Genomic DNA, 26,026 nt, shown 5'->3' on the forward strand with positions numbered 1-26,026 from the left:
CACTGCTCCAGACAAAAAAACCTCAGGTCTCCTGCCACCAACTTATGATAAGAAAGCTACATTATTATAGTGCCGGAGAAGGTGTTACCTAGGTCTTCTTCTGAATTTGTTGCGTGTAATAGTCATTTTGATAATGTAGAGAGGTTAGAAAAATGCATGTTTAGTATCAGAATGACCACTTTATTGCTCCTAACGGCTGCTTTCACAATTTACTTTGGTCTTACAGAGGCATTTTCTGTGGTATGACTGACACAGGTATCTCCATCCCACTGTGGATACATGCCAGTGCACCACATACTGCAGATGTTCTGACTGAATGATGATTATGTACTAGCCTGGGGACAGAAAAGGAGCTATAAGGCCTTTGGGAAATACTGTCAAAATGTAACCAATATCTAATCTTTTAATTGCAGAATGGCTGATGTAGCTTTACTGAAACATCTACCAACTTGCCTGCCATTGCCTGTTAGGCAACTTCCCACTCACCAGCTATGTTTGTTGTTAATCTGTGCTCATGGGAAATAGTGAAGTGTGTTAGCACACCTTTTTGTCTTTAATGTCTTTTATTGCTTTAGATGTTTTTTCCTCCATTGAATAGATAAACACAAAATTCATCTATTACCATGCATAGTATTGTTTTGTGAAGTCCTTCTATGTCTTCCAATACTAAATTATTGGGTTTTTTATTATTCAGAGAAATAAATACTGTTGCCTCAGTCACTGCATCAAGGGTCCAACTAAACACAGATTTCCTGATCTCTGTGAGTCGCAGTTTCTATACCCTTTGGTTAAAAACCAGTGAGGTTCAATATAGGAAGACCCAATTTACAAATGTTCTGAACAACAAATCTGAGAGAAAAGACCCAGGTTGTTAATCCCATCACGATAGATCTCCTACAGCCACCTGCAAATTCCAGATGCTTTGGGCAGATTCTGTTTGGCTGATGGGAGTGTTAACTGTTTGCAGTGGATTTCTAATGGCAGCTCTAAAATTGAGTGTGATGTGAGTGAATTTCCTACAAGATATGTTTATTTTGTGCCTTATTTATTACTTTGAGCTGTTTTTCAGAGAACTGCATGGAAATGTTTGCTATGCTAGCTAATCATCAGGGCCATTCTGATAAATGGAAACCCTCCTTTAACTGAATTATGATCTGTGCTTAATTAAAGACTGTAATTCGTAGAAAATATATCAGAATTTTGTTTTATGAGCCTTGGGTTTATAGTAGCTGATACAACAACGTGGCAAGGCTGTGTGTTTTCAGAGGCTACTGTAATACTGAAGCATTCTGTGACTTGGAGGCAGGTGAGTTTCTAAGGCACCCATTTAAAAAAATGCATTTCTAAGTGGAATATAATTGCAGCACATGCTTTTTTAGCTGGTTACATGCAGGTGAATATCTGCTTGCTCTGACTGTTAAAATGCAACCCAAGCTACTGCTCTGAAAATCTTTATCTTACAGCTTCCTTTTTAGAGGAAATGCTGTCTCTTCACATCCTGATTTAGCTTATATTTCTACAATCAACATTTTCATAGTTTTATATTTTTCTGCATTATGTCTATATATTTCATGAAAATATCTGCTTCCCTCTGAGACAGCCTTAAACCCACATTCTGGTCTGTCCCTTGAGCTCTACATGCAGCTCTTGTCCCTTCCACCCGGTGGCGCTGGCAGTGCAGGGGCAGGAAGTGGGTCCTGAGCCCATGGGGTAAGTCACCACATAGTTGGTCACAGGTCAGACTGGCCTAGGGTGTGAGGGAGCCCCCAGGGCAGCCATTCTGAACTGCTGCTCCTCAGAGCAGAGCTCCTGCAGCTGTGGGCTCTCCCTGAGGTCGGGAGCTGGTCTAGGGGAGAGCCCTCCCTGTGGAGGTGGGTGACGGCACACATAGGGTTTTTGGATACAGGTTATAAGAGCCAGCAGTGTAGTGGTGAGTCCATGTGACACCCCAAACCTGTAGCTGATGTTGGTGGAGCTTTAGTTGAGCTTGAAGCATTTAAATCTATTCCAAAGAGATATCACAAATCCTCTGTTAAAAAGAACACTTTCCAATCAGCTGATCACAACTAACAAAATCACTGAAATACTAAATAATTGCAGGAGAACATTATGGGCTTGCCTCCATTAAAAGTATGTACTTCCCCAAGTGATTATGAAACAATATGAAAGTGGACAGGTCTTTCCAGATCTTTCCTTGGCATGAGGTGACTGTAATATCAGTGGGTTTACTTCGATTTATAACAAATCTGACCAATTTGCCTTAGTGTAAAGGATTACTACAGCAGCACTGACTCTGTTCCTAATGCTCTTGGTTTCAGTGTGTGAATCAGGGGTAATTCTGCATTTTATTTAAACGTACCAAACATGCTGTTGGCTTGCATTATAAGCAAACTTGTGTGATAAACACTTTGTAGTGTTATTTAAATCAAAGCATTGCTTGGACATGTGAAAGCATTTTGAAAACAAGGATAAATATCGTGCCTCCTGATTTAATGTTGAATGGCATAAAGAATGGAGCATGGGTATCAAGTCAGTCTCCTTTAGAAAGGCACTGATCTCTCTGTAACTAGGGACAAGCCAGAAATACAGATAATCAGAGGCACATCAGAACCCGTTCTGTAAATTAAAAGCATTTGTTAGGAAAATGCCATTCGTCTCATTTTCTTATGTAGAGAAATCATGTCTTAACCATGAATAGTTCTGCTAAATGAGGTATTTGTTGCATTCAACAGGAGCAAAGGAATATAAAAATCCTAATGATTTTGTAATGACTTGATTCAGCTATTTTTAACCCCTTGCAATCAATAGCTGATTTTTTTCTACTTCAGCACAAATGATTGCACCTTCCCATCTAGCACCAGCTCCACTGGAAACAGTGGTAGAGCAGATTGTTCTCCATCAGGGCAATTTCAAGACTTTTTTTAAAGAATGCAAACCCTAGGATTATTTGCAATAGGACCTTGATGTTTTGTGGTTTACAGACCCAGTGTGAAAAGTCTTTGGCCTTGCTGTCTATACAGATTTGGATGAACTAAATGACTTAAGTACCACCCTCTGTGTCTTTGGCTTATTAAGGTTTAATATTTGTGTATGTTCTGCTTATGCTTTGGTACATAACCACATATACAAAACCCCTGACGGAGATGGATGAGAAAAGATCACATTGCAGAGACCAGCAGCTGAAAAGTGAATTCAAGATTCCTGTTTTTTCCGTGTAATGAGCTTTGTGCTTTTTCATCTCGCCTTGTTTATGGCACTACTGTTAGTGGGATATTCTAGAGATAAACAGGACAAGGTTTATAGGAGGAGATGAGATGTTTTACTCTGAATAACCTGCAGAGTTGGCAAAATCGCATGTTTTAGGTGAACAAGCCTTTTTTCATCTTTCAAATCTTACAGAAAAGCAGCAGCTTTCAAAGTGAAATACAAGAATACAGGTGCTCAGAGTTAAACTTAGCGAGGTATGTGTTAAAATATCTTTGAGGCTGTTACCGAAGAAGAGAAAGGGGCAGATTGCTTTGTCAGCATGTGAAAAATGTCTGACTAGGTACAAACTGGCTCTTTTTAGTTTCCTGATACCACATGCTTACAGATATGTCAATTACCATCCTATTTATGTTTTTGTCTGTCTATCAGAATGTATTTGCTTCCCTCAAAAGACAGTATATAGAAGATTAAGTAATTAATACCTGTTTTGGACTCTGAAATCCCAAGTGCGATACACTTGGAAAAGTTTCTGGGATTTCAGGTTTATATACAAAGGCAGTGAGGTGTTGAGAAAGTTTGACATTAATTTTCCTGTACCTGAATCCTGATGTGAAAACTCTCAAATTTTCTATCTGAGGGAATGGATGAGACAATTTTGTTAGGGACAGTATCCTCAGTGATAAACATGAAACAAGAACTCATGACTAAAGACTGGTGCACACAGCAAATTTGGCAAATACATGGTACAAAGATGACGATTAAAACAAAAAAGTGAACAGCCTTTGCATTCTGCAATTGTGGAGAGGTGATGTCTTGGGAGTCAGACCTGTTTGACCTCTGTGTTTGGTGGAAAGGGGCAACCAGCCCTTATTAACCCCACAGATCTTCAGTTTCTTCGTCCTGCTCAGAAAGCCCTTTGCGATCTTTCCTTTCCCTCTCCAACCATTAAATGGAAACATGAGACCCAGCCACTGAGAGATGAAGCTCTAGCTTCTTCAGGCTCCTGAAAGTCAGGCTGGAGGAGTGGGCTGGAGTCCATGCAAAGAGCTGATGTGATCCATATGTCTCTTGTGGCTCTTTTGAAGGGAGAGGAATAAGGGTGAATTCTAAGATTTTACCATCACAGAGATTTTATGACTCTTAGTCCTCTCCTCTCTGGATGAAGGGGAAGAGACCTGTTCTGTATGACTTGCAGTTAAGGAATAAAAGGGAACACATGGTTGTCCTGCAAGCTAAATCACCACCATCCCATCTGGGATGTTATTTCTGAAGTTTTTATGTATGGATATAACTACAAATTAAAAAGGTAAAGAAATGATAACTAAAAGAATAAAACATGGTTTTGCATATTTAGTTAATCAAGCATTAAATACACCATCTCTGTACCAAGGTTTATTTAATGCCATGACTAAGGGCTTCAGGTTGTCTGCTTAAAATGTGGGTGATGCTACTAGTTTTGGAACTAATGACATGAGAGCATCTCTAGGTCTTTTACCTAAGCATAGAAAAGACTCAAATTTCTCATTATTTATTTGAAGTGGTAGATTAGTGAAAACTCTACCTGGCATTGTAAAAAAAAACGTAAAATGCACTGGTTTGATGAATTGCACTGATGAACTGATACTAGGGGGAAAAGGCAGAAGGGATGGTCTTGTGATGCTCACAGCTCAGATTTGTGCAACCATTTCACATCAGAGTTCTATGGATTACTTTGTCCTTAAAGTTTTGCAGATTTTAAAGGGGGGGGGGGAGAATAAAACATTGTGAACATGTATTTGTGCTTCACAGAGGAATGTGCTTAGGCTTTTGCATACGCTTAACAGTCAGTCAGTGAGTCCAGATGAAACTACTTCCCTCTAGAAAAAGTTTCTAAAGTATTTGCTACTTTCTTGTATTGTTTTGTCAATACAAGTGGCAGGTAATTTTTTTAATTACATTTAATTAGCCATGGAATCATGCAGATGTATTAATGATAACGGGGAAACAAGCCTACTTCTGCATAATGAACTGGCATGCGTTATGCCTGCTGAATTGAAAAGAAAGAACAAAATTTTAATCGCTTTTGGAGTTTTTAATTTGTCATATGCTTTACTCTTCTTCCTTTTTTTTGAGGAATTTGAGGTGTTTTTCTCAGGACCTCTCAATCTGCAATTGTCTGTGGATTCATAGTAATGATACATGCAAGAAATGTTGCATTATATATTCCTTTTAAGTAAGTCACAAAAAATTGTACTGTCATTTAGAAGAAAATACAGTATGCATTTAGTGTATTACTTTCCTTTTTGATCAATGAAAGCAACACCTTTCAGTGAATAAACAGTGGATGGGAGGTGATAAACATAAATGTACTTGACCTTTTAAGTGCCTGGAGGTTTTAAATGCAAATTGTCTTGTGTCAGAGAAAAATTGGGCTTCTGACTCTTAAGGTTCTCTTTCATGTCATTTTGGTGCACTTGTTCTGTAGGACTTTGCTGTGGGATGTTCTGTGATGACATCTGTGAGATGTGAGCATAAATGAATTCTTTAATGCATATTTCTATCATCCAGTTTGAAAAATAGAGTGATGGTTATTAACTAATGGGAAAAATGTGTTTCCTGTGTGTCCTGGGACTTTGAATTAGAAAGAAAATCCCTCATGTGGAAAATATTTTTACTAATAATCTACTAGACCTCTTAATAATCTTCATCAAGACAAGAAGGTCAGTTGCCCCCTGAGGATGATTTGTCTCCTTTTTGACCACTCCCATAATTAGCTTCCTTGTTATAAATGCTTACCACTGAGTAGCTGAGGGTAAGGCTACTATTAATCAGGAGAAGCTGGTGCTGTGCTCTGCAAATGCTTGGATCAATGGTACAGCAACCTTGCCCGTGGCTGAATGCTCTGAAAAGGAACTCCTCCCTGTATAGTTACTTGGTGCCACACTCTACACTTGCCTCCAAAAGAAATAACCTTTTTTTTTTTTTTAACTAAAGTCTGAGTTTTCCACTAGGTTGAAGACAGCAGGCTATATAGACCAGATCTGAAATAAAGATAAGTACTGGCATAGGTTGCTCAGAGAGGTGGTAGATGCCCCATCCCTGGAGACATTAAAGGTCAGGTTGGACAGGGCTCTGAGCGTGATGAAAATGTCCATGCTCATTGCAGGGGGTTTGGACTAGATGACCTTTAAAGGCCCCTTCCAACCCAAATGATTCTATGATAGGTTTTATGGATGTGACCTGATTCTCCTCCCTTTTTTTCACTTCAGGCCTCTCCAGGCAGTTTTATGCCTGCTGGAGGTGTTGGACCCATAGATTTTGGCCAACCTGTCAGCTCACTAAAGGGCTTCTGCTGGTACTTTGGGAACATATGTAGCGTTTCAGGCTGGAAAAGTATCTGTCCTAGAGGAGAAATTTGTTTTTCAGCATGAGCTAGCAGGAGAAAAATGGTCATCACAGTGTGAGGCAGATGCTGCGAGGACGCTGGATTGCTTAGCTAGGGACAGAGGAAAAGAATACCAAACATTTCTCTACAGAGCCATGCAAATCATCTGGCAGTGACTTCGCTTATGACCCAGTGTGGGATTTTACATTAATCAAAGTCTGCACTGGAGAACAGACGAATGAGAGCGCACCACAGAAACCTAGCACAAACTCTGTTAAACCCCAGGCAGAATTTACAGAGGTGGTTAGTAGAGGGATGCAGTGCTGTGTAAAGGTGCATGTATTGGGTCTCTCCTGTGTTTTTCATGGGAATATTTCAAAGACTGTCCATGCAGGGAGGACTTTTATTGCCATATAAAGAAGATACCATTTTCTTTTTCCCTAAGGGTCTGGGTAATGTAGATATCTTGTTGGAATAGAAAAAAATTGAAGTATATGCTGGAATAGAGAAGCATCAATATTGTCCCCCTTCCCCTGCTGAAGGGTCAGCAAGCTTGTCCATGTGACTGCTGAACTCGGCACAGCCACCAAATTCAAACTAAAGATCAAGGATGTTGCAAACTTGCGTGGGCTCAGCAATTTGAAAAGAAAGCCTGTCCTGTTTGTCTTCTAGTTGTAACTCTTGAGTGTTATACCGAGAGGCATTTCTTCATCTGCTGGCATTTGAAGAGTTTGGGAAAATACACTTTTATGCCCTGTCTTTAAATGCTGTGGTATTTTAATGAGCAGCCATTGGGAATTAGTTCTGGGTGAATACTTTGTAAAATTTTGCCCTTCTGTGTGCAGGAAAGGTTGTTCTTGGTCTCATTGGAAATTCAGTGACTTTGTTCCATTAATGTCAGAAGAAAATATTTGTTTTCTTGTAGCCTAACCCGTTTCTAAGAAGGATCTGCTTTTATTCCTGGTGTACAAACACATCTGTTCTGATAGTTTGTGGGTTTTTTAATAAATTGTATCTGAAATGAGCATCCAAGTCAGAGAGATTATAAATAGAAACGTGTAATTGCCCTTCTGTGAGTCTATTTAGTTGTCAACAAGCTGCCTATAAACTCCATTTATACCAGTTTGGTGATTTGCACACGGTTTGCTAGAAGCTGTCACCATAAAAAGATATTTAGTACTTTTTCCTATCACTGTTGCAAATTCACTGCCATGTTTAGCATCTGGCCCTGCAGTTAAAATTTGCATAGGGCATGGTGTGGTTTCTTCTTGCTAGCTCTGTGGACTGACTTGAGGCACCACTCACAAGCCCTCATCTTCCCTCACTGTGGGAGACAAATATTCTGGAAAATCAAACCTACTTCATGAAGTGTAAGAGTGCTTTAAGGGCCAGGCTTTAGGGAAGCCCTGCATCCCTTTGGCTGAGGAGAGAAGTGAGAAGTCTTCCAGAAGATGTTGATGTGCAGGTGCATGGACCACAAGGAAAGTGCTGGGGTCCGAGCTAAGGGCAGAATCAAAGCCTTGATTCTAAATGCTGAGTGTTTTTAAGCTAGAACATTCTGAAAACGTGGCTGAAGGCTCTAGCTGGTGCTTCTTTTCTGTATTCCTGATGCTACAGATAATTGCCTGCAGCAATGACAGTCCAATGTTCAACCTTTTCAATAAATACTAGTTACAGCAAGATATGATTCTCTACTTGGGATGGGTTATTTTAATTGTCTTTATCTGACAATTACAGAACATTTTGTAAGACAGCTAAGAGGCTAATCAGTGACTTGGAGGAGTCCTGGGTTCTTCTGGTTTTACTCTGGCCAAGCTAGACAAACATATTTTGCTTCAGACTAACTCACACCAGAGATGTTGAGGAAGTTAATCAGTCCTCTCACAAGTATTTCCAATTGACAGGCAACAAAATATTTGACTAATTTTCATATTATTTACCCTCAGATTACTTACTCCGGAAGCATTTCTAAAAGAATAATGTTTTATTTAAAAATGAAAATTTATAATATTTTATTATTAGAAATATTTCCTTGTGAGTTTTTTCATGTTAAAATGCTTCAATAGATTAAATGATTCAAATCTGCATTTAATGGAACTGTACAAAATAAATTCCTCCCCATTGTCTTCAGCTGCTTTGTAATCATACCCTTATGTTTTCTGCCCTTATTTTTATTCTAGCACCATTTAGACCAACATATGCTTGGAAAGCCAGTGTATTTCTTTCGACAAATAGGTGTCATTTCACCTTTCGTAAAAATACTTGGTTAGCTACTCAAAGTAGCAATGTACTCAGGACTTTCTTTTCTTTTAGAGGGGAAAACTCCCCAACCTTGAAAAACCTAGCACAATATGTAAATTTTGATTTTTAAAAATGTATTTTTAATTTAATATTCTTGTTTTTGAAGGAGCAGATGAGGAGGGCAGGTGTCCAGACTCTGCATGACAATCTTGATCGCTGTGTGCCTGGCAGCATAAATGCCAAGTACTTATTAGATGTTTATAAAATTATTTTCAAGCACTCCAGCTGATGAGTAGCTTGCAAACTGAGCCTCTTTTGAGGAATATATGATGTATGTATACGTAATTGATCTTTTTGCACTTTCAAAATCAGTGATCCAGGTTTCAAGATGCCAAGATTGACTTAAGTGAGCTGAAGTAGTCTGAAATAATTAGCAACGCTTTCTAGGTTGTTCTTGCTTTTAGTGGTCTTATTCTATCAGAAGCCCTCCCAGACAGTTTGCATTTGCCATTAACACACTTCTCATAGTCTTCCCGCTATTGTCTTCTCAGTCGTTTTCTGCAGCACCTGTATTTCTTGCCAGCCTTTAACCATGACATGGTATTGTTTTCCTTGAGTTTGGCTGCACTCTCCCTCTGAAGTACCAGGGGGCTTCGGCCCTCTTGATAAGTAACTGGGATTTGCGGCTCTTCATCTGGGCTTTGTGAAGCTGGTGGGAGAAGGAAAAACCAAAGCCCCTAGAACTATGATAAATCTCTGAGAATCTTTTATATCGTGTTAATGTATTTATGTATTTCAGAAGCTGGAGACCAAGCTACTCTATAAATCTTTAATGTTATGTACATGCATAAAATTTCAAATTACTGTTTACTGACCTCACTGTAAAGGGATGTTGAGAAGAAATCCCCCAGGAATGCAATATTCTTAATTCTGTGTTCCTCTGTTTACATTTTTATTTTTGTAAAAATTAAAGTGCGTGTGCTCAGCAACAAATATACTTTAGGCTAAATAGCTGAAGCACATACACTGGGGTTTAATTTTGCACAGGAATTCCACATTTGGCTATCTTTGTAGATACAGCTTACCTTTCAAATGCTGAGTATCCCCAGGCCACTGTGTAACCCACTGTGTGGATGTTACTAAGGGCAAGCAGCTCAGGAAACTAGGTTGCTCTTTTGGTGACTGAATTTGGAGGTTATTCCACAAAGTCTGTGAGTGCTGCCATAAGTAAGTAATATTGCTGACTTGGCAGGCTTCGGGCAGTTTCAATTTGACATGTCACACAACACTGTCATTCCATGCTGGTCTCTATGTGCATTGGAAACGTGGTGGGAAGGCTGGTTGAGTACAGAGTTCTGTAATGCTTTTGTATAACCTTTCCACGGAGGGGATAAACGTCTTCATGGGAAACACTGCCCAGATCTACAAGTTTGTGCTCAGCATGTCCTTTCTCAGCGAATGTGACTCACCTAGATGTTGCAGCACTTGCTGTATTTCAGTTTACCTAAGCAATTACATATATAATTCATTATATAATAAAATATAGAAAGAAACATTATCAATTATCTGCTTGCAAGTGAGGTGGTAGGTTTTATTTCTTTTTTTATTTTTCTAAGGAAATTGCTTGTTAAATTGTGAACTAGCTGGTAGCCAAGCAGCAGGTCACTGGTCACTGACCACCTGTTCCTCCTCTGTTCATTCTTCTAAGGGAACAGTATTACATCTTCAGGATATTTGTCTAAATGGTGTGAGCAATGTTATTCTCAGCATGGGTGAGAACTTTATCCCAGCATTTATTTGTCGTTGACCACATCTTCCTGAAGGAACTGTAGGGAGCAAGGACTAATTTTACTGGAGTGTGGGGAAAGTTGAAGTTAAACCATCAGTGACTGTTCTTCTAAATTCCCACAGCAAACGCGGTCTGAAGTGCAGACTGGCTCAGAGGTTGAATCAGCGCAAGATGCTTTAACTTGTACAAAAGACTGAATATACTGATTTATTTTTAATCTTAGATCCATTCACCACACTGAGGGGACCCACTGAATTATATGTTGCCTTCCAAATGCTGTTTTCACTCGGCTTGCTCTGCTGTCTCTTGAATAACTGAAATGCATACCTTTAGGCACGTTGTGTGGTACCAGGTGCAGGGTGACAGCATGACTAATGTGCATCTACAATTAAATAGTTGCTAAAGATTTCTTTTTTCATATCATAGTGCCAGGAGATTTCAAAGACTTTGATATTGCCAGTTATCGTAATTACACTGTACCCATTATGTTTCTCTCGGTAAATTAGATTTCCTGAGTTGGTCTGAGCAGAGGTGCAGTTTCCCATTTTAATCTGCTGTCTGTAACATACTCAATACTTTTTCTACATACTGTATTTACTGAATATCAAATTAAAATTTAAAATAGTATACTTTGTTACCAATTCTCAACACATCTCTTTCCATGTGATGGTGGTGCCTGGGGAATGAAGGTGATTAGCACAATAGCTTGTGGGGGGGGGGAAAGCTACAGCCAGAAGCTTTAAATAAATAATAATCAATATATTTCTCATTGGAATCCAGAACATAGAACTTGACTGTAGTAGTATCCATATGCTATTGTCTATTGCTTTTACACCTGGCCTGACTGGATGTACTACTGGGTGATTTCTCAGAGGTGTCATTCAGATTTTCCATTTCTCATTAGCTTTCAGTCCCTGGGAAAGCTCGTAACAATAATAATAAATGAAAAAGTAATGGTGGAAATAATAAAATAAGTAGAAATGCTTGATGATTTCTGGGGTATTTTTATATAGTTTAAAAAAAAAACCCACAAATTTTCAAGAGCACATCCTGCGATTCGATCGCTGGATTTGAGATGCAGTGAATTGCTGAAGCATGTATGGTTGCAGTGAGTCTGATAGATTCTTGCCCTCCTGCTCTTGCAGCTGTTTGCAGCTCTGCAAAACAAGTCCAAAATGCTGTTTGATCAAAAGAGAAATATTTATTCTTATTTGTATCAAGGCCAGTTTGTACAGCTTGTAGAAAGGATGGGCTTTAAAACAGGAATCAAGATATAATGCTAGCACTTTCAAACCCCTCTGTGACACAATGGTATTAAGTGACTAGAGTCTAAATGAGCTTTATGCTTACTTTAACAAAAAATGCAGGTGATAACAGTAGGTTCAGGGAAGTGGAGATTAAATTTTCTATGCTTACAGTAGGTTGGAATGTATTTATGTAATTAAATAAAAAAGTAAGATAAAAGCAGGCCATATTTCAGTTGAAATATTTCTCATAAACAAAGCTAAACTTTGCACTGCCAGCAAACCCTCTTATTTTGTAGCGATGCAGCCTCATAGTGATAGTTACAAATGGAGATGCTGTGATTGATGCTGTTGTGACGTAATACCATGTTCTGTTGTCAACATTTATTTTTGTTATCGCCAGTGTTTTAATATGTCTAGGAAGAGTTTTAAATAATTGCTTCAGTAGGAGAAGCTTTTTGGATGAGAAGCATGGTGCCTGGTGCTCTGCAGCAAACAAATGTGACTGAGGCGTATTTATCACTCTGAAATTACAATTTCTGAGATGACAAATATTTGATTTGTGCAGAAAATTGTTATAATTTAGTTTTTAATTGGAATTCTGGATACATCCCTTGTACTTTTTTAAGTATCACCTGTTAATGAAAAAGCAGTAGTCAGTGAAGAATGAAATGAATTATTAGTCTTTATTTAAGATTCAAATTAGTTTTAGTAAAACCATATAAAGAAATTAATGTGAAAGTCAACAAGACAAATCTTTAGGCTGTGAACAGAATTTACAATCTTATTTCTGCACTCTGCTGCAAATAAAGCATTTGCCTTCTGTTTAAGGTAATTCAAAATAGCACCTGAGAGACCAGACACCAAGGTAGGGGGGCTCTCACATGTTGTTCTCTTTGTGGGGCCAGAGGAGTCTCCAGCAGGTTGAGGGACTGCCTTGAGAGTAGTGTTCACTTTGTCCTGCACCTTTAGACAGGTGCAAAGGAGCATTTTGAGCACTCCTTGATGATCCGTTGCTGTTGCTTGTGTCCGAACGGGTGCTGGACATAGATAGATAGTTGTGGAGCCAGAACTTGTCTCAAGTTTTGTTTTTATTTTGAATATTCCCCAGATACTTTTCTTTGCGCTTTCAAGGTAGCCTGTTTGGCATTGTGCAAAAAAGACTTTCTTCTTGGCTAACTTTTGGCCAATGAAGCTGGAATTCTGTATTAACTCTGTTCTGGCTTGCCTTTATTCTGCAGCTGACCCAGGCTACTACACGGGACTCTTGGATCATTGCAAAAGGGCAGGAAAGTAGACAGAGCTGCAGTAAATGTAGTGAGAGAGCTGTTGGTGAGCAGTATAGGTCCCACACCTTGTACTAGTGTTCCTCTTGGGGCTTCCAGAGAAGGGCAGATGCTGGAGTAGAAGGTGGCAAAGAAGCACCATTCATGGAAAGAATTTTAAAAATCCCAAGGTACATGTACCTGAGTTAAATGGATATTTGAAAGCATAATTTACAGACTTTTTCCTGCTTGTGCAAGTGTCACGAGTCTCTTCTTTTCATGTGTTCAGCAGCCACACTGTCTTTACTCACAGTTTTAGTTCATTGACCGTCCATGAAGTCACCAGTTTAAGAGATCTGATCTATGAAAGAAGAACAGCAGTCATTGAATGAAAATTATCTCTTATGAGTGTGACATGTCACCTCTGTGAGTGTTTGTGTGCACGCTTTCCCCCTTTTCCTGGCATCCAGGCCAGTAACCCTCAACATTGAGGAAAAATGTGTGTTGAAAAAGTACCTGGAAGTGGCATAAATCTGACTTAAGGAATTTGTTTAAGCACTGCCCTGATCTATCAAGATCTATCTAACCTGTCAGGAAGGTTATGGGAAGAAACTTTCACCTTATGCTTCTGATCTTACCTGGAGCAAAGCCTCAGATGTCAGGATTTCTTTTTGGTAGCATCAGGCACTTGGATCTTAACACTGACACTGGAAAAACTCTTAGCTGCTAAGAGATGAATAACTGCATGATCTGGCAGTCTTAGCACCTTCTTGCTTCATGCCTTTCCTCTTCACATACCTTTTCCCCAGTTACCCTATCTTATTTGAATTACCTCTTTTCAACAGCAATACCAGCATAGAGCAGGTTAATGGAAAACCTTCTTAAATGCACGTGTTTAACAGTGTAGCAGCAACGCCTTTAAATTCCTGGTTAGCCTGAGAGCTTTTAAATCCAGATAGTCAGTTATACCTACATACATGCAAAATGTTTTCATAGTATATGTACAAAGGAAAAGCTTGTCTCAGTAGGACACTGTCTTTCTCTCTTTGCTAAAAGTGGCCACACATGTCTGTAAAGATTAACTGAGTGGCTGGAAAGAAATTAGTCTGGTTAGGTAGGAGGCTGGTTTGGGAAATGGCTTGCAGGTATTTTTAGAGAACAAAATCTGATGAAACTTTTGCAAAAAGAACAGCAATCAAATGACAATAAGCATTGTGGCAGTACTCAAAAGTGGGTCACAGAGCCAGGCTTTTTCAGGGGTTAGTTCTAAGTTAAATTAGAAGTTAAAAAGACGGATTTTAGTTGGGGATCCGAGGGAGAAGCATTGTCAATTGCTTTCCTACCAGAGCCATTTTTACTATTCTGCAAGGTGCAATGTGATGGGGCACGTGAGTTCCATGAGCTAAAGCACAGAAGACAGCCAAGCAAACCGTACTGCTATGGAACAGGAAATATATCTTACCTTAAACTTTTCAGATGGAGCACTTTAATTATCTTCTACCACAGGCCCCAAGCCTTTCTACAGGAGATTTGAATTAGAAGGTCCACCAACTTGGGCAGTGCTGTTAAGGCACCATCTGGAAACAGCAGCATCTTTTCTTTCTAATAATGCCCTCTGTTCCATGCAGTGCATCTTTTTTCTTTCTTTTATTTTTTGAGAAACCAGCCTCTTTCTTTGGTAACTGTTAACTATTACTCATTTTATAGTTAAAATGCACTTCAACTGTTACAGAAAATGACTATGCCTGTAGCACCGATCCTGCTTTTTTTGGTTTTTAGGACTCCTGTCACTTCACAGGGAAAATGTCATTTCATCGGGGACTGTGGTGATAGGACAAGGGGTAATGGCTTCAAATGTGAACAGGGGAGATTCAGGTTAGATATAAGAAGAAATTCTTCCCTGTGAGGCTGGTGAGGCACTGGTATAGGTTGCCCAGAGAAGCTGTGGCTGCCCTATCCGTGGCAGTGTTCAAGGACAGGTTGGATGAGGCCTTAGGCAACATGGTCTAGTGGGAGGAGTCCCTGCCCATGGCAGCTAGTTGCAATTAGATGATCATAAATTTCTTTCCAACCCAAACTATTCTGTAATTCTATGTTGTTGTCCAAGTACTTGACAGAAAATGTGTATACCTTTATCTTACGGAAAAAGGGTCAACTTTTGAGTACCGCATCACTGGTTAGTGCTAGCATTTTTCATGTTGAGGCAGCCAATGCAAGAAGAGGGCTACAGTCTGTAAGTACATCTACCTGCTTTATCCCTATGTTTGGGTCTTTTTGAGCTTTGGGTTTGCTACATTTGTTGCTTGTACTTGTATGTTGATGCCTGTAAATTAAATACTGAGCCACTGAAAAATATATAACTGGCATCTGAACGTGAGTAGTGTAGGGGTACAGCATGCACAGTACCGAGCTCTCTGTGTAAGGAATGGGGCATCCCGAGTGATGCAGAAGGGTCCACTGCCTTTGCAAGCACACCCTACAGTCTGACAATGTTACTGTTTCTTTTTCAGATGTCATATTTGCATTTGTATAACACTTCTGGATTTTAATTCATGACTGAAATGTTAGACTTGACAGTTTTTTAATCTTTTTACTACCAGGGACTGAGCTCTCCCTTTGTGCTTTTAGTCTTTTGTACTCTGTCAATGGGGGTGGCTGATTTTTTTATTACTGACAGTAATGGTGTCCCATCAGACAACTGTTTGCAGCAATTTCCCGGAGGTGAGGAAGTGAAATGAGGCAACATACTGCTATAAACTTGAGGTATTGCCACTTTTATGCAGCAAAGAAAAGATCCCCAAAATAAAGGCTAATGACCTATGGAAAGCACAGTGAAAGTCATAGAAAATGGAAATAATTTTTAAACAGTCGCAAGATAGTGTCTAGCCTGAGCCAAGTCCTCATCTACTGTAGAGCAGACAAGGTGCTTAAGAATTAATTACTCAGTTGATATGCATAGTTTATTAAGATGTGATTTTTAATTGCAATGTATATTGCACTTCATGTCGAATATCCACTGTAGGTCATAGCAAAGTTGCAGGTTGGTTTGTTGTTCAGAAGAATTTACTTACTGCTCTGTTATCCTGACTTGACCTCAGAAAGCTCTCCGACAACTCCCTGAAAGCTGACAGTTTCCTTCATAGGAAAGCGATTTCTTTCCTCCTGAGACAGACATTTGTGTAAGGTAGGCATCAAAGGGCAATATCGAAAGAAAAAAAAAAAAGATTTAGATTGATAGTTTCTGAAAAGTCATTATGCAAGAAATAACAAATTAAGATGATGTGTGTAACACTTTCTTTCTAGTTTCTGCCCTTTTCGAAGTGGAGAGAGAAAGGGAAAAACCCAAAACCTAAAAAGCAGCCCTGCTGTCCCTTACCTTCCGTGCTGTCAAGCCTGCTCAGGAAATAAGTTTTCCTAGTCTAAGAAAAAACCTATCTATTTTATGTGGACTCCTTCTCAGCAAGAGCTTATTTTTTAGTCTCATTCATTAACATAAAGAGGAGTCCCCTCCAGAGAAGGATGTGCTGCAGGTCAATATTTAGTCGTTAGCTTTTCTTGTTAGTGGATCCTATACGTTCACTGATTTAACTTTTGTGAATTCTTAACATAACCTTGTGCCAAGTAATAGACACTGCTTTTTTAAATTCAGAGTTTGCATTGTAGATAAACCAGGATGGATAAACACTGCTGATTTGGTGCAAGTCTCAAAAGAGAGAATAGAATTTGGACTTGACTATTGTTTCATTGTGGTTTTTTTAAAGGTGTGTTATTTACTTTAGTGTGTTTTGCAGGCACTCCTCAGTGTGACCAGATTATTTTTCTAATCCAAAAATAGATAACATACTGCTTTTTACTTTCATACTTGGAAAGTGTCATCAGTGGGACAGTACTGAGTGCTGTGAAGACAGGAAAGCAGGACGCTTCTGTGCATGACCTACATTCCTTTCCTGGTCTTCTTCACCTCTTTGTCTTTCGTTACAGTCAGAGGCCACAGGCAGTGAAAAGAGCTTGAAAGTAGCAAAAAAAACTTTGTGGAAACCTCTGTTCTTGTGCTGATCCTGTATATGTGTTACCTCTGAGACCATGTCTTTGAGAGGATCAACTTCTGGTTATCTTGTTGGGATAGACCCAAAAGAGGGTCTGCCTGTATGTCCTGTGTGGCAAGCATGGCAGTGCCCAGGGCAGAACCTTCCTGTCTGCCCTACATGTCTTGCCCTGAAATAGTCACTGGAAAACACAGAGAACTGGTCCTCCCCCCACCTTGGCCCTTTCACCTGTGCTCTATCTAGTAACTGTAATTTCAAAGCTCTGAAATCATAGAATCATAGAATAGTTAGGGTTGGAAAGGACCTTAAGGTCATTTAGTTCCATCCTCCCTGCCATGGGCAGGGACACCTCACACTAAACCATGCCACCCAAGGCTCTGTCCAACCTGGCACTGAACACCGCCAGGGATGGAGCATTCACAGCCTCCCTGGGCAATCCATCCCAGTGCCTCACCACCCTAACAGGAAAGAGCTTCCTCCTTACATTCAGTCTAAACTTCCCCTGTTTAAGTTTTAACCCATTAACTCTTGTCCTATCACTACAGTCCCTAATGAAGAGTCCATGCCCAGCATCCCTATAGGCCCCCTTCAGATACCGGAAGGCTGCTATGAGGTCTCCACGCAGCCTTTCTCAGCCTGTCTTCATATGGGAGGTGCTCCAGTCCCCTGATCATCCTCATGGCCGTCCTCTGGACTTGCTCCAACAGTTCCATGTCCTTTTTATGTTGAGGACACCAGAACTGCGCACAATACTCCAAGCGAGGTCTCAAAAGAGCAGAGTAGAGGGGCAGGATCACCTCCTTTGACCTGCTGATCACACTCCTTTTGATGCAGCCCAGGATACGGTTGGCTTTCTGGGCTGCAAGCACACACTGAAGCCGGCTCATGTTCATTTTCTCATCTACCAGCACCCCCAAGTCCTTCTCCACAGGGCTGCTCTGAATCTCTTCTCTGCCCAGCCTGTAGCTGTGCTGGGATTGCTCCGACCCAGGTGTAGGACCTTGCACTTGGCATGGTTAAACTTCATGAGGTTGGCACCAGCCCACCTCACAAGTGTGTCAAGGTCCCTCTGGATGGCATTCCTTCCTTCCCTCCAGTGTATCAACTGAGCTACACAGCTTGGTGTCATCGACAAACTTGCTGAGGGCGCACTCAATCCCACTGTCCCTGTCAGCAACGAAGATGTTGAACAAGACCGGTCCCAACACCGATCCCTGAGGAAAGCCGCTCGTTATTGGTCTCCAGCCGGACATTGAGACATTGACCACAACTCTATGTGTGACCATCCAGACAGTTCTTTATCCACGGAGTGGTCCATCCATCAAATTGATGTCTCTCCAGTTTAGAGAATGGGAAAATGGATGGAATAAGTTGAAATTAAGAAGTTTTAGAGTTGCCTTGACATGGTGTCAGGCATTTGCGTTGCATGCTGCTTTGCTACAGCCTCATAATATAGCCTTTCACAGCTGATGCCTTTAGTACATATAAATATCAAGTAGAGTCAATGCTGTAGTGCTCAGCATTTCTTGGATTTCATTTTATTCTCTGAAACAGGTGCATAACATAGACTCACAAAACCACAGACTGGTTTGGGTTGCAAGGGACCTTTAAGCTCATCCAGTTCCAACCACCTGCCACAGGCAGGGACATCTTCCACAAGACCAGGCTGCTCCAAGCCCTGTACAACCTGGCCTTGAGCACTGCCAGGGGGTGGGGCAGCCACATGCAGTAATACGAGTGCTCTCTGCTCCTAGGTTTGCCTGTCTGTCAGTGAACAGTACTTGGAGTAACACTGAATAAGCACTTGGCTAACAGGAGCAGTGGCTGAAGATGCTCATGCCCCCAACCTGGAGCTCCAGGAAGGGTGGCAGAAGCTGCCACTGCTGCAGTACATTGAGTACCTGTCCTAGTGCTGGCAGAGCACAGTCCAGGCAGTTTTCTCCGCTCTTGGGTTACAGCCTCAAATGTTATGTGCAAAAATGTTTCTCTTGAAGACGTGCTTGGTTTGGTGAGCAGAAAGCTTTTTTGGCTCAGGGGAACATTCACAATTACACAACCAGCATGTCACAATATATTTTAGTAAGTAATTTGGTGCACCACTCAAACTTTTGAAAGCACTAGTGCTCTTTAAGAAATACATATATTCATTTTAGCAGGGATTCTCTTCAGTCTTCTCTTGTGTTTGATTTTGCGTGGGGGATTTAAACTGAAAACTTTATTGAAAGAGTAGCTCATAATGAAGAAAGTACATTTTTGTTGTGCATAGTATGAAAGCTGTACTATTGCTGACTTGTAACTGCTGATGGAAAAACTGAGTCCACATGTCTTGCACTTTGTTGCCTAACTCCCAAAGCAGGTCAGAGTTGAGACCCAACGCTCTTCGCATGCTCATTCAGGATTTGGTATCACTGGTACAGTCTGTTCTGGCTCTGGAAAAAAATATTTAAAAATGTCAGTTCTTCAAAAATGTGATTTGCTTAAAAGTCATGGGATTTAAAAATGTTTTAGCTTTCTTTTATCCCATGGCCACAAGAAATCAGAATTTTCATGTCCATTTCACTTACGGGAATTTCTGTTCTGTTTTTTTCTTTTTCTTTCCTATAAAAAAGCTCCTCAAATGCAATACTCAAGGCAAAAGCATGAAACCTGACAGATATTCTATTGCATGTGCCCAGATGACCTTGAATTTTTTTGCTGTGTTGTTCGTTAAATCATTTATGCTGGTGGAAGCAGTGTCTATAAAAACTTCCCTGAATAAACGCGATTCCTTTACAAAAGCTTGTATAAATGTGCATTTACAGGTAAACAGAGAACCAGTGTTCTAAAGCACTTTCAGTCTCACAAAGCATTGATCCTGAAAGTGTTGTTGAATAAAAACAAAACTTAAAATAAAAAATAACTTTATATGTGTTATTCACTTAAATTCCGTGAATAATGTGATAAACACAAGCGGAAATGGTACAGGAGCAGGGACAAGGGCTCCTGTAGCACGTTCTGGTTTCTCTATGATGATGTGCAATCATCCTGCAGCACAGCACGGTCATGAAATCCTCCTCTGCTACACTCCTCTTTCCTAATGATTAGCCTGAACATCTGCTCTGGGAATACAATGTGCAGATGATGCAGCTGGAATTGTGGGTGGCAGAATGATTTCCTCAAGCCCAGGACCATCTTGTTTCACCCCAGCTCCTATCTTGCCTCTTACTCTTCTCCTCACCTCTGTCCCTGCTTGCCGGGTGCAATTAAAGCATCCTGGCAGAGCTGCCTCATGGTGGAGGAGACACGTTTCACCTCCAGGCAAGGCTGGCAGTTGGTACAAGTTGCACCAGTCTGTGGGCTCCTGAAGCAATACTGCTGACAGCCAGGAAGCATTTGCAGGCTTAGATCAGCTCTGCTTTCCCAGATCTCTGCCAGCTCACACTGGGGCTGGGCAAGCAATGAAGGCAGGACATGGAAGCAAGAGAGATGTAAGTTTTCATTGCAGCCTGATATTTTCATTTCATAGCTAAAAGCTTGCCCTTGATGGAAAGCTTTGCTGCTGGTGCATTTCCCTTGGTACCAAAGGGGAATTCTGTCTGTGAAAGAAGGGAAGGTGCACAAACACTCCTACAGAAGAGATTTTCTGCTTTGATTTTCACACGACCGAAAATATGCCTGTACAATTGCTATGACTGAGTATTGTGTCCAAACTTTGTTCTCTTATTTCTTATAAAGTCCATACTTTTACTGAGGACAAATCCTTGTGCAGTATGATATCATCTCATTCAGTTTTTCACACTGAATACTGTTTTGTTTAAACAGAATACTAGTAGTATGGGGACAAAGTATTGTTTCTGGTTGTCAAAAATAAATTAATAGCAGTTTTCAGATACTGTTTTCTAAAATCACTGAGAAGAGGACTTTTTTTTTTTTATTATTTTACAGGAGATGGTGCTTGTTTATAATGATTGGTTGTTGTAGCTGTTGACTGCTACAGGTGAATACCTGTACCTCATGAAGTTTAATGATGCCAAGTGCAAGGTCCTACACCTGGGTCGGAGCAATCCCAGGCACAGCTACAGGTTGGGCAGAAAAGAGATTCAGAGCAGCCCTGCAGAGAAGGACTTGGGGGTGCTGGTCAGTGAGAAACTTAACAGAGCTGGCTTCAGTGTGCACTCACACCCCAGAAAGCCAACCATATCCTGGGCTGCATCAAAAGGAGCGTGACCAGCAGGTCAAAGGAGGTGATCCTGCCCCTCTACTCTGCTCTCATGAGATTTCATTTGGAGTATTGCGTGCAGTTCTGGGATCCTCAACATAAAAAGGACATGGAACTGCTGGAACAAGTCCAAAGGAGGGCCACGAGGATGATCAGGGGACTGGAGCACCTCCTGTATGAAGACAGGCTGAGAAAGTTGGGGCTGTTCAGCTTGGAGAAGAGAAGGCTGCATGGAGACCTCATAGCAGCCTTCCAGTATCTGAAGGGGGCATATAGGGATGCTGGGGAGGGACTGTTCATTAGGGACTGTAGTGATAGGACAAGGGGCAACAGATTAAAACTTTGAACAGGGGAAGTTTAGATTGGATATAAGGAGAAAATTCTTTCCTGTTAGGGTGGTGAGGCACTGGAATGGGTTGCCATGGGAGGTTGTGAATGCTCCATCCCTGGCGGTGTTCAAGGCCAGGTCGGACAGAGCCTTGGGTGATGTGGTTTAGTGTGAGGTGTCCCTGCACATGGCAGGGGGGTTGGAACTTGATGATCTTAAGGTCCTTTCCAACCCTAACTATTCTATGATTCTATGATTTTATAATAGGAGCTAGGATGTGAACAGCCTCAGGTGCTGGTAAGGAGATCTGTGTTTTAACACTCCAGGTCAGAATTTTGGTTTAGAAGGCCAATATTTAATTTGGGGAAAGTTACAACTGAAGCAAATATAAGAATTGGTCTACTGGGTTACTGTAAACTTTTCCCAGAATTGGTGCAAGGAAGGTGATATTAAGGGGGTCATAGACCAGGATTTATTTTGCAGATTTATTTATCATTGCTCTCTTGGAAAAGTGCAATCCCAAGGAAATTTTTGTAAGAACAAGTAGTGACAGGACAAGGGGGAATGGCTTTAAACAGAGAGGGGAGATTTAGATTAGACATCAGGAAAAATTCTTCCCTGTGAGGGTGAGTGTGGTGAGGCACTGGCACAGGTTGCCCAGGAAGCTGTGGATGTCCCATCCCTGGCAGTGTTCAAACCATTCTATGGTTCTCCAGCTCTCCACCATCTATGCCTGCTGCAGTAGCTCTGGGTTGGTCACTGCCAAAAATGCATGTATTTAGCATGAGGTTACTGCTAAATGGGTTTTAGGATTGTTGGAGATGGCAGTTAGTCGACAGCCTGAAGTATGAAAGAATAGCAGGTGATCCTGAGGCATGAGAATCAGCTACTGTGAAAGAAGGGAAGGTGCACATACAATGCATGTACGAGCAATGGCCCAGTACACAATGCGAGGTAGCATTCTCATTGTGACCTTCTTGATTTGAATTGTCTTCTTCTTTCATCAGGTGTGTTCACCTGTTGATAGATGCAGAAGTGAAAATATTTTCCCATGACCACTCCTTTTCCATATACAGTCTTGGTTTGCACAGTGTTTGATAAGGACCTATTGATATCACCCTACCAGTTCTCAGCCAAAGTGTATGTACTTCAGTTTAAACTCCATGGGAAGATACTTTTGCCTTTTGCATGCTGCATCCAGTTGTGCGTGCATGCTTCATCCAGGATATCGAATTTATGACAGAAGTTTGAAATAGATACTGATAGTATCTTTTCATAAACGTGGACTCAAAGACAATTTGCTGCAGTGGAATGCCAGCATTGTATATTGGTTACAGAACATTGTGTGTGTGTATGTGTGTATATATATATATATATTTAACCTTCAGTAACTCAAGAGCTTTACTTCATTAATAGACAAAACCAGAAAATTTCTAGTTGGTATAGAGCGGAAGGAAGTAGAACAGAAGGACTAGAATTAACCAGTGGCTCAAGGACATTTTTTTTCAGTGTTTTATCTTCTTTGCATTTTTTGAGCTTTCCTTTACTTTTTGTTAAAATGTGGTAACATCAATCCAATGTTTTCACGTTTATATTGTCTCTTTGCTCGTAATCGTTCTCGTTAAACTGAAGTGTGAAGAAATAGATGAGGAATGGTGCAGACTGTGTGTGATTGCTGTTGACAGATTTTGCTGGTTTAGGAAGCAAGAAAACATTGACTTGATTAATTCCCCTTGAGGACTTGCATTCGCTAGGTGCTAGAAGAAATCCCATGTGAAGGCTTTGCATTCACTTTTCAGTACAGCCTTTCAGTTAAGAAGTGAAACAAGGCAGTTTGAGGTGTAACAGATTGGGTAATGATGACTTCACGGAAACTTAAACTTCAGTCTGCCTAAGGCCTGATTTTGCAAGGTACATCGTCTGGTTCTTAATTTCAAGCATATGTTTGCATTTGTTCTAGTTGAGCAAAATGCATGTCTTCGTCTTTCCTACCTTCTGTGGAAGAGCTGTCTGACTGTAGCAGGGAAGGAAAGGCAACCAAAACATAGTCTGAATCACAGTGTGCCTCCCAACATATGGTGGAACACATAGAATATCAGAAAACAGTCATTTAGGTCTCCAGTACCCCAGTGACACATCAGCAGCCACGGTGCTGCTGGTCCAAAAGCATTTTGTGCTGCAAACCTTTCCTGGCGGGTCAGGTTCCCTGGACTCTGCAGCCTCCTGTCCAGTCTGACCTTCTGGAGCAGCTTCATAAGGGCTGATTGGGATTCCCTTTAGCCTGCTTATATCTCATTGTTGTAGGTAGCCCTGTGTCTGCCTACCTTTATCTCCAAAATGCTAGTGTGCAAGTTAGCCTGCGTTAGATGAAAGGTATGGGGACTTTTTGGTTGGTAGAAGGGCAGAGCTCTGTTCTTTTACCCATACGAGAGCTGCTCCTCTAAACCAAATTGCTTCTGGATTCTATATTATTTCTTGCATTTCAGTGGAGGGAAGATCATACTGGCCATTCTTCACAGTGGCTTAATAAAACTCTTAAAGAAAAGAAAGATCTGTGGTTTGTTTGGGGGATTTTTGGTGGGATTTATTTTTATTTGCTTCTTGTTTTTTTTTTTTGGTAGAGCAAAAATGCTATGCTGAACATAATTCCAGCATGATTCTGTTGAAGGCACACAGAAGCCTGCAGGAGTTGGTCTAATCATCTGCTTTGGCCTGCACATATGGATGATGGGTGGTGTGGCACAGGGGTATCACCAGAAAGAAACTTGTCTTTAAATAGGTGCAGCTCGACGCACTTTCCTTTCTTGTGCTATGTGGTGTTCTGCTGCCGGCTCCTGTTTGCGAGGGCTGGTCGCCTCTGGTGCTGTTGGCTCTGACCCTCGGGTTCATTGTTAACTGAAACTGTTGTCCAGCCCATTTTATAGCTATGTGTCTCAAGGGTCTGCCTCTGCTTAGTCTTCATTGTCATTACACTGGAGTTATTCATAAGGGCATGGAGCAGGTTGGCATCCTCTGTGCCTGATGCAGATGCACTGCAGTTGGAGGGCAGAGACTAGCTCTGTGCTGTCCCTGTGTTTAGCAATGGAAGGGGACACAGCTTGGCGTGGTAGCAAGTGCCAGGACTGAGTTTTGATGGATTATCTTGGCCAGGGGTAGGGAAAAAAGAGCCCCTTAAATTTTACTCTTGAGTGAATCTTAATCTTTAAATTAGTAAGAATGGGAGATTTCCCATTCTGCAATTTTAGAATAACTGTAATCACTTCAAGAAAACAAAGCCTAGGAACATTATGGTGTTGAATGTAAACCAGTGTTTGAAACGATGCGTTATACATCTGCACATATCAAAAAAGGACTTTAATTTCCTAATTTGTTTTGGATCTTGCCCCCCTTTCCTCATGTTCATCCCTGTTTTATTTTCTTCCTTTTGTGTCTATAATTGCATACATTATTAGAACTGGCAAGATGAGCACCTCCAGATGTGTCCTACAGGAACACAGCCAATGCTGACTTTATTCCCATGGCAGACTGCATGCCAAGTCAGTGGTTGTTAAAATCTGTGCTGTTTCTACACTGCTTCTCATATAATATTTTGGTAGTGGGTCACTGATGATAGCCTCAAGAATAGTTCAAAGCTTAAGAAGGTGTATTTTAGTATGTTAAACCATCCCACTTATAAGTAGTATTTTGAAACAGTATGGTCTAGGAAGCTTTCCTTATTCCTCTGTCTGGTGATGTGAGCTGAGGGGTTTATAATCTGTCAAGTTGTACCTTTCATTGGGTTTTGTGCTGCTTTTTTTTTTCTCAACTTTCTTTGAATCTTTATGCCCTTTGTCGACAAAAGAAGTTCACTGGTTTTACTACATATAATGCATTTTGTGTTGTGTTCTGTTGCTACAAAGCAACAACTCCTCTTCCTTTTGGGAAAGAATATACTTATTTTACTTATTATTTTACAGGTACCAGGCAACAGCATATCATCATTGCTCCTTCTACAGGATCTTTTCCTAATTGGAGAGCTATACTATCACCCACACGGCCTTCCACAGAAGCTAAGGCTTCCTCGGTAGCTGATATTTCTATGGGACAGACTTTGGAGAATGCAAACTTGCTTCAGATGATAAAAACAACACTGACTGGCACACGTACCAGGACTGTGGATCAAACTTATCTGCTGCCGACCCTTTATCAAGGCAGTGGAAACAGTGCATCCCAGGAACCCGCTGAAGTTTCAGCTGAGTCACCTCTGAGGTCATCACCTCAAGATGCAGATGAAGCAGCTGATGTATCAGGTTTGCCTCAACTTGGTATGTTTGCCACTTTGTCCACTACACCATCAGAGACACA

General features: G+C 40.8%; 1 protein-coding gene across 4 annotated transcripts in view; it reads left to right on the plus strand.

Moving 5' to 3' along the window:
* KIAA1549L (KIAA1549 like) overlaps nucleotides 1-26,026 on the plus strand; it is a 120,859-nt gene that overhangs the window by 26,406 nt on the left and 68,427 nt on the right. For 2 of the 4 annotated variants that reach the window (XM_061356646.1, XM_061356648.1), the window contains exon 2: nucleotides 25,639-25,986. In XM_061356646.1, the coding sequence (XP_061212630.1) occupies nucleotides 25,639-25,986 (348 nt within the window). The remainder of the gene's footprint in view (nucleotides 1-25,638; nucleotides 25,987-26,026) is intronic. The other 2 variants (XM_061356647.1, XM_061356649.1) reach the window with 1 other exon arrangement.

This window comes from Neopsephotus bourkii, unplaced genomic scaffold (assembly GCF_033783945.1).
Source record: "Neopsephotus bourkii isolate Nb327-2 ecotype Australia unplaced genomic scaffold, CSIRO-AGI_Nbou_v1 NB_860, whole genome shotgun sequence".
Lineage (NCBI taxonomy): Eukaryota > Metazoa > Chordata > Aves > Psittaciformes > Psittacidae > Neopsephotus > Neopsephotus bourkii.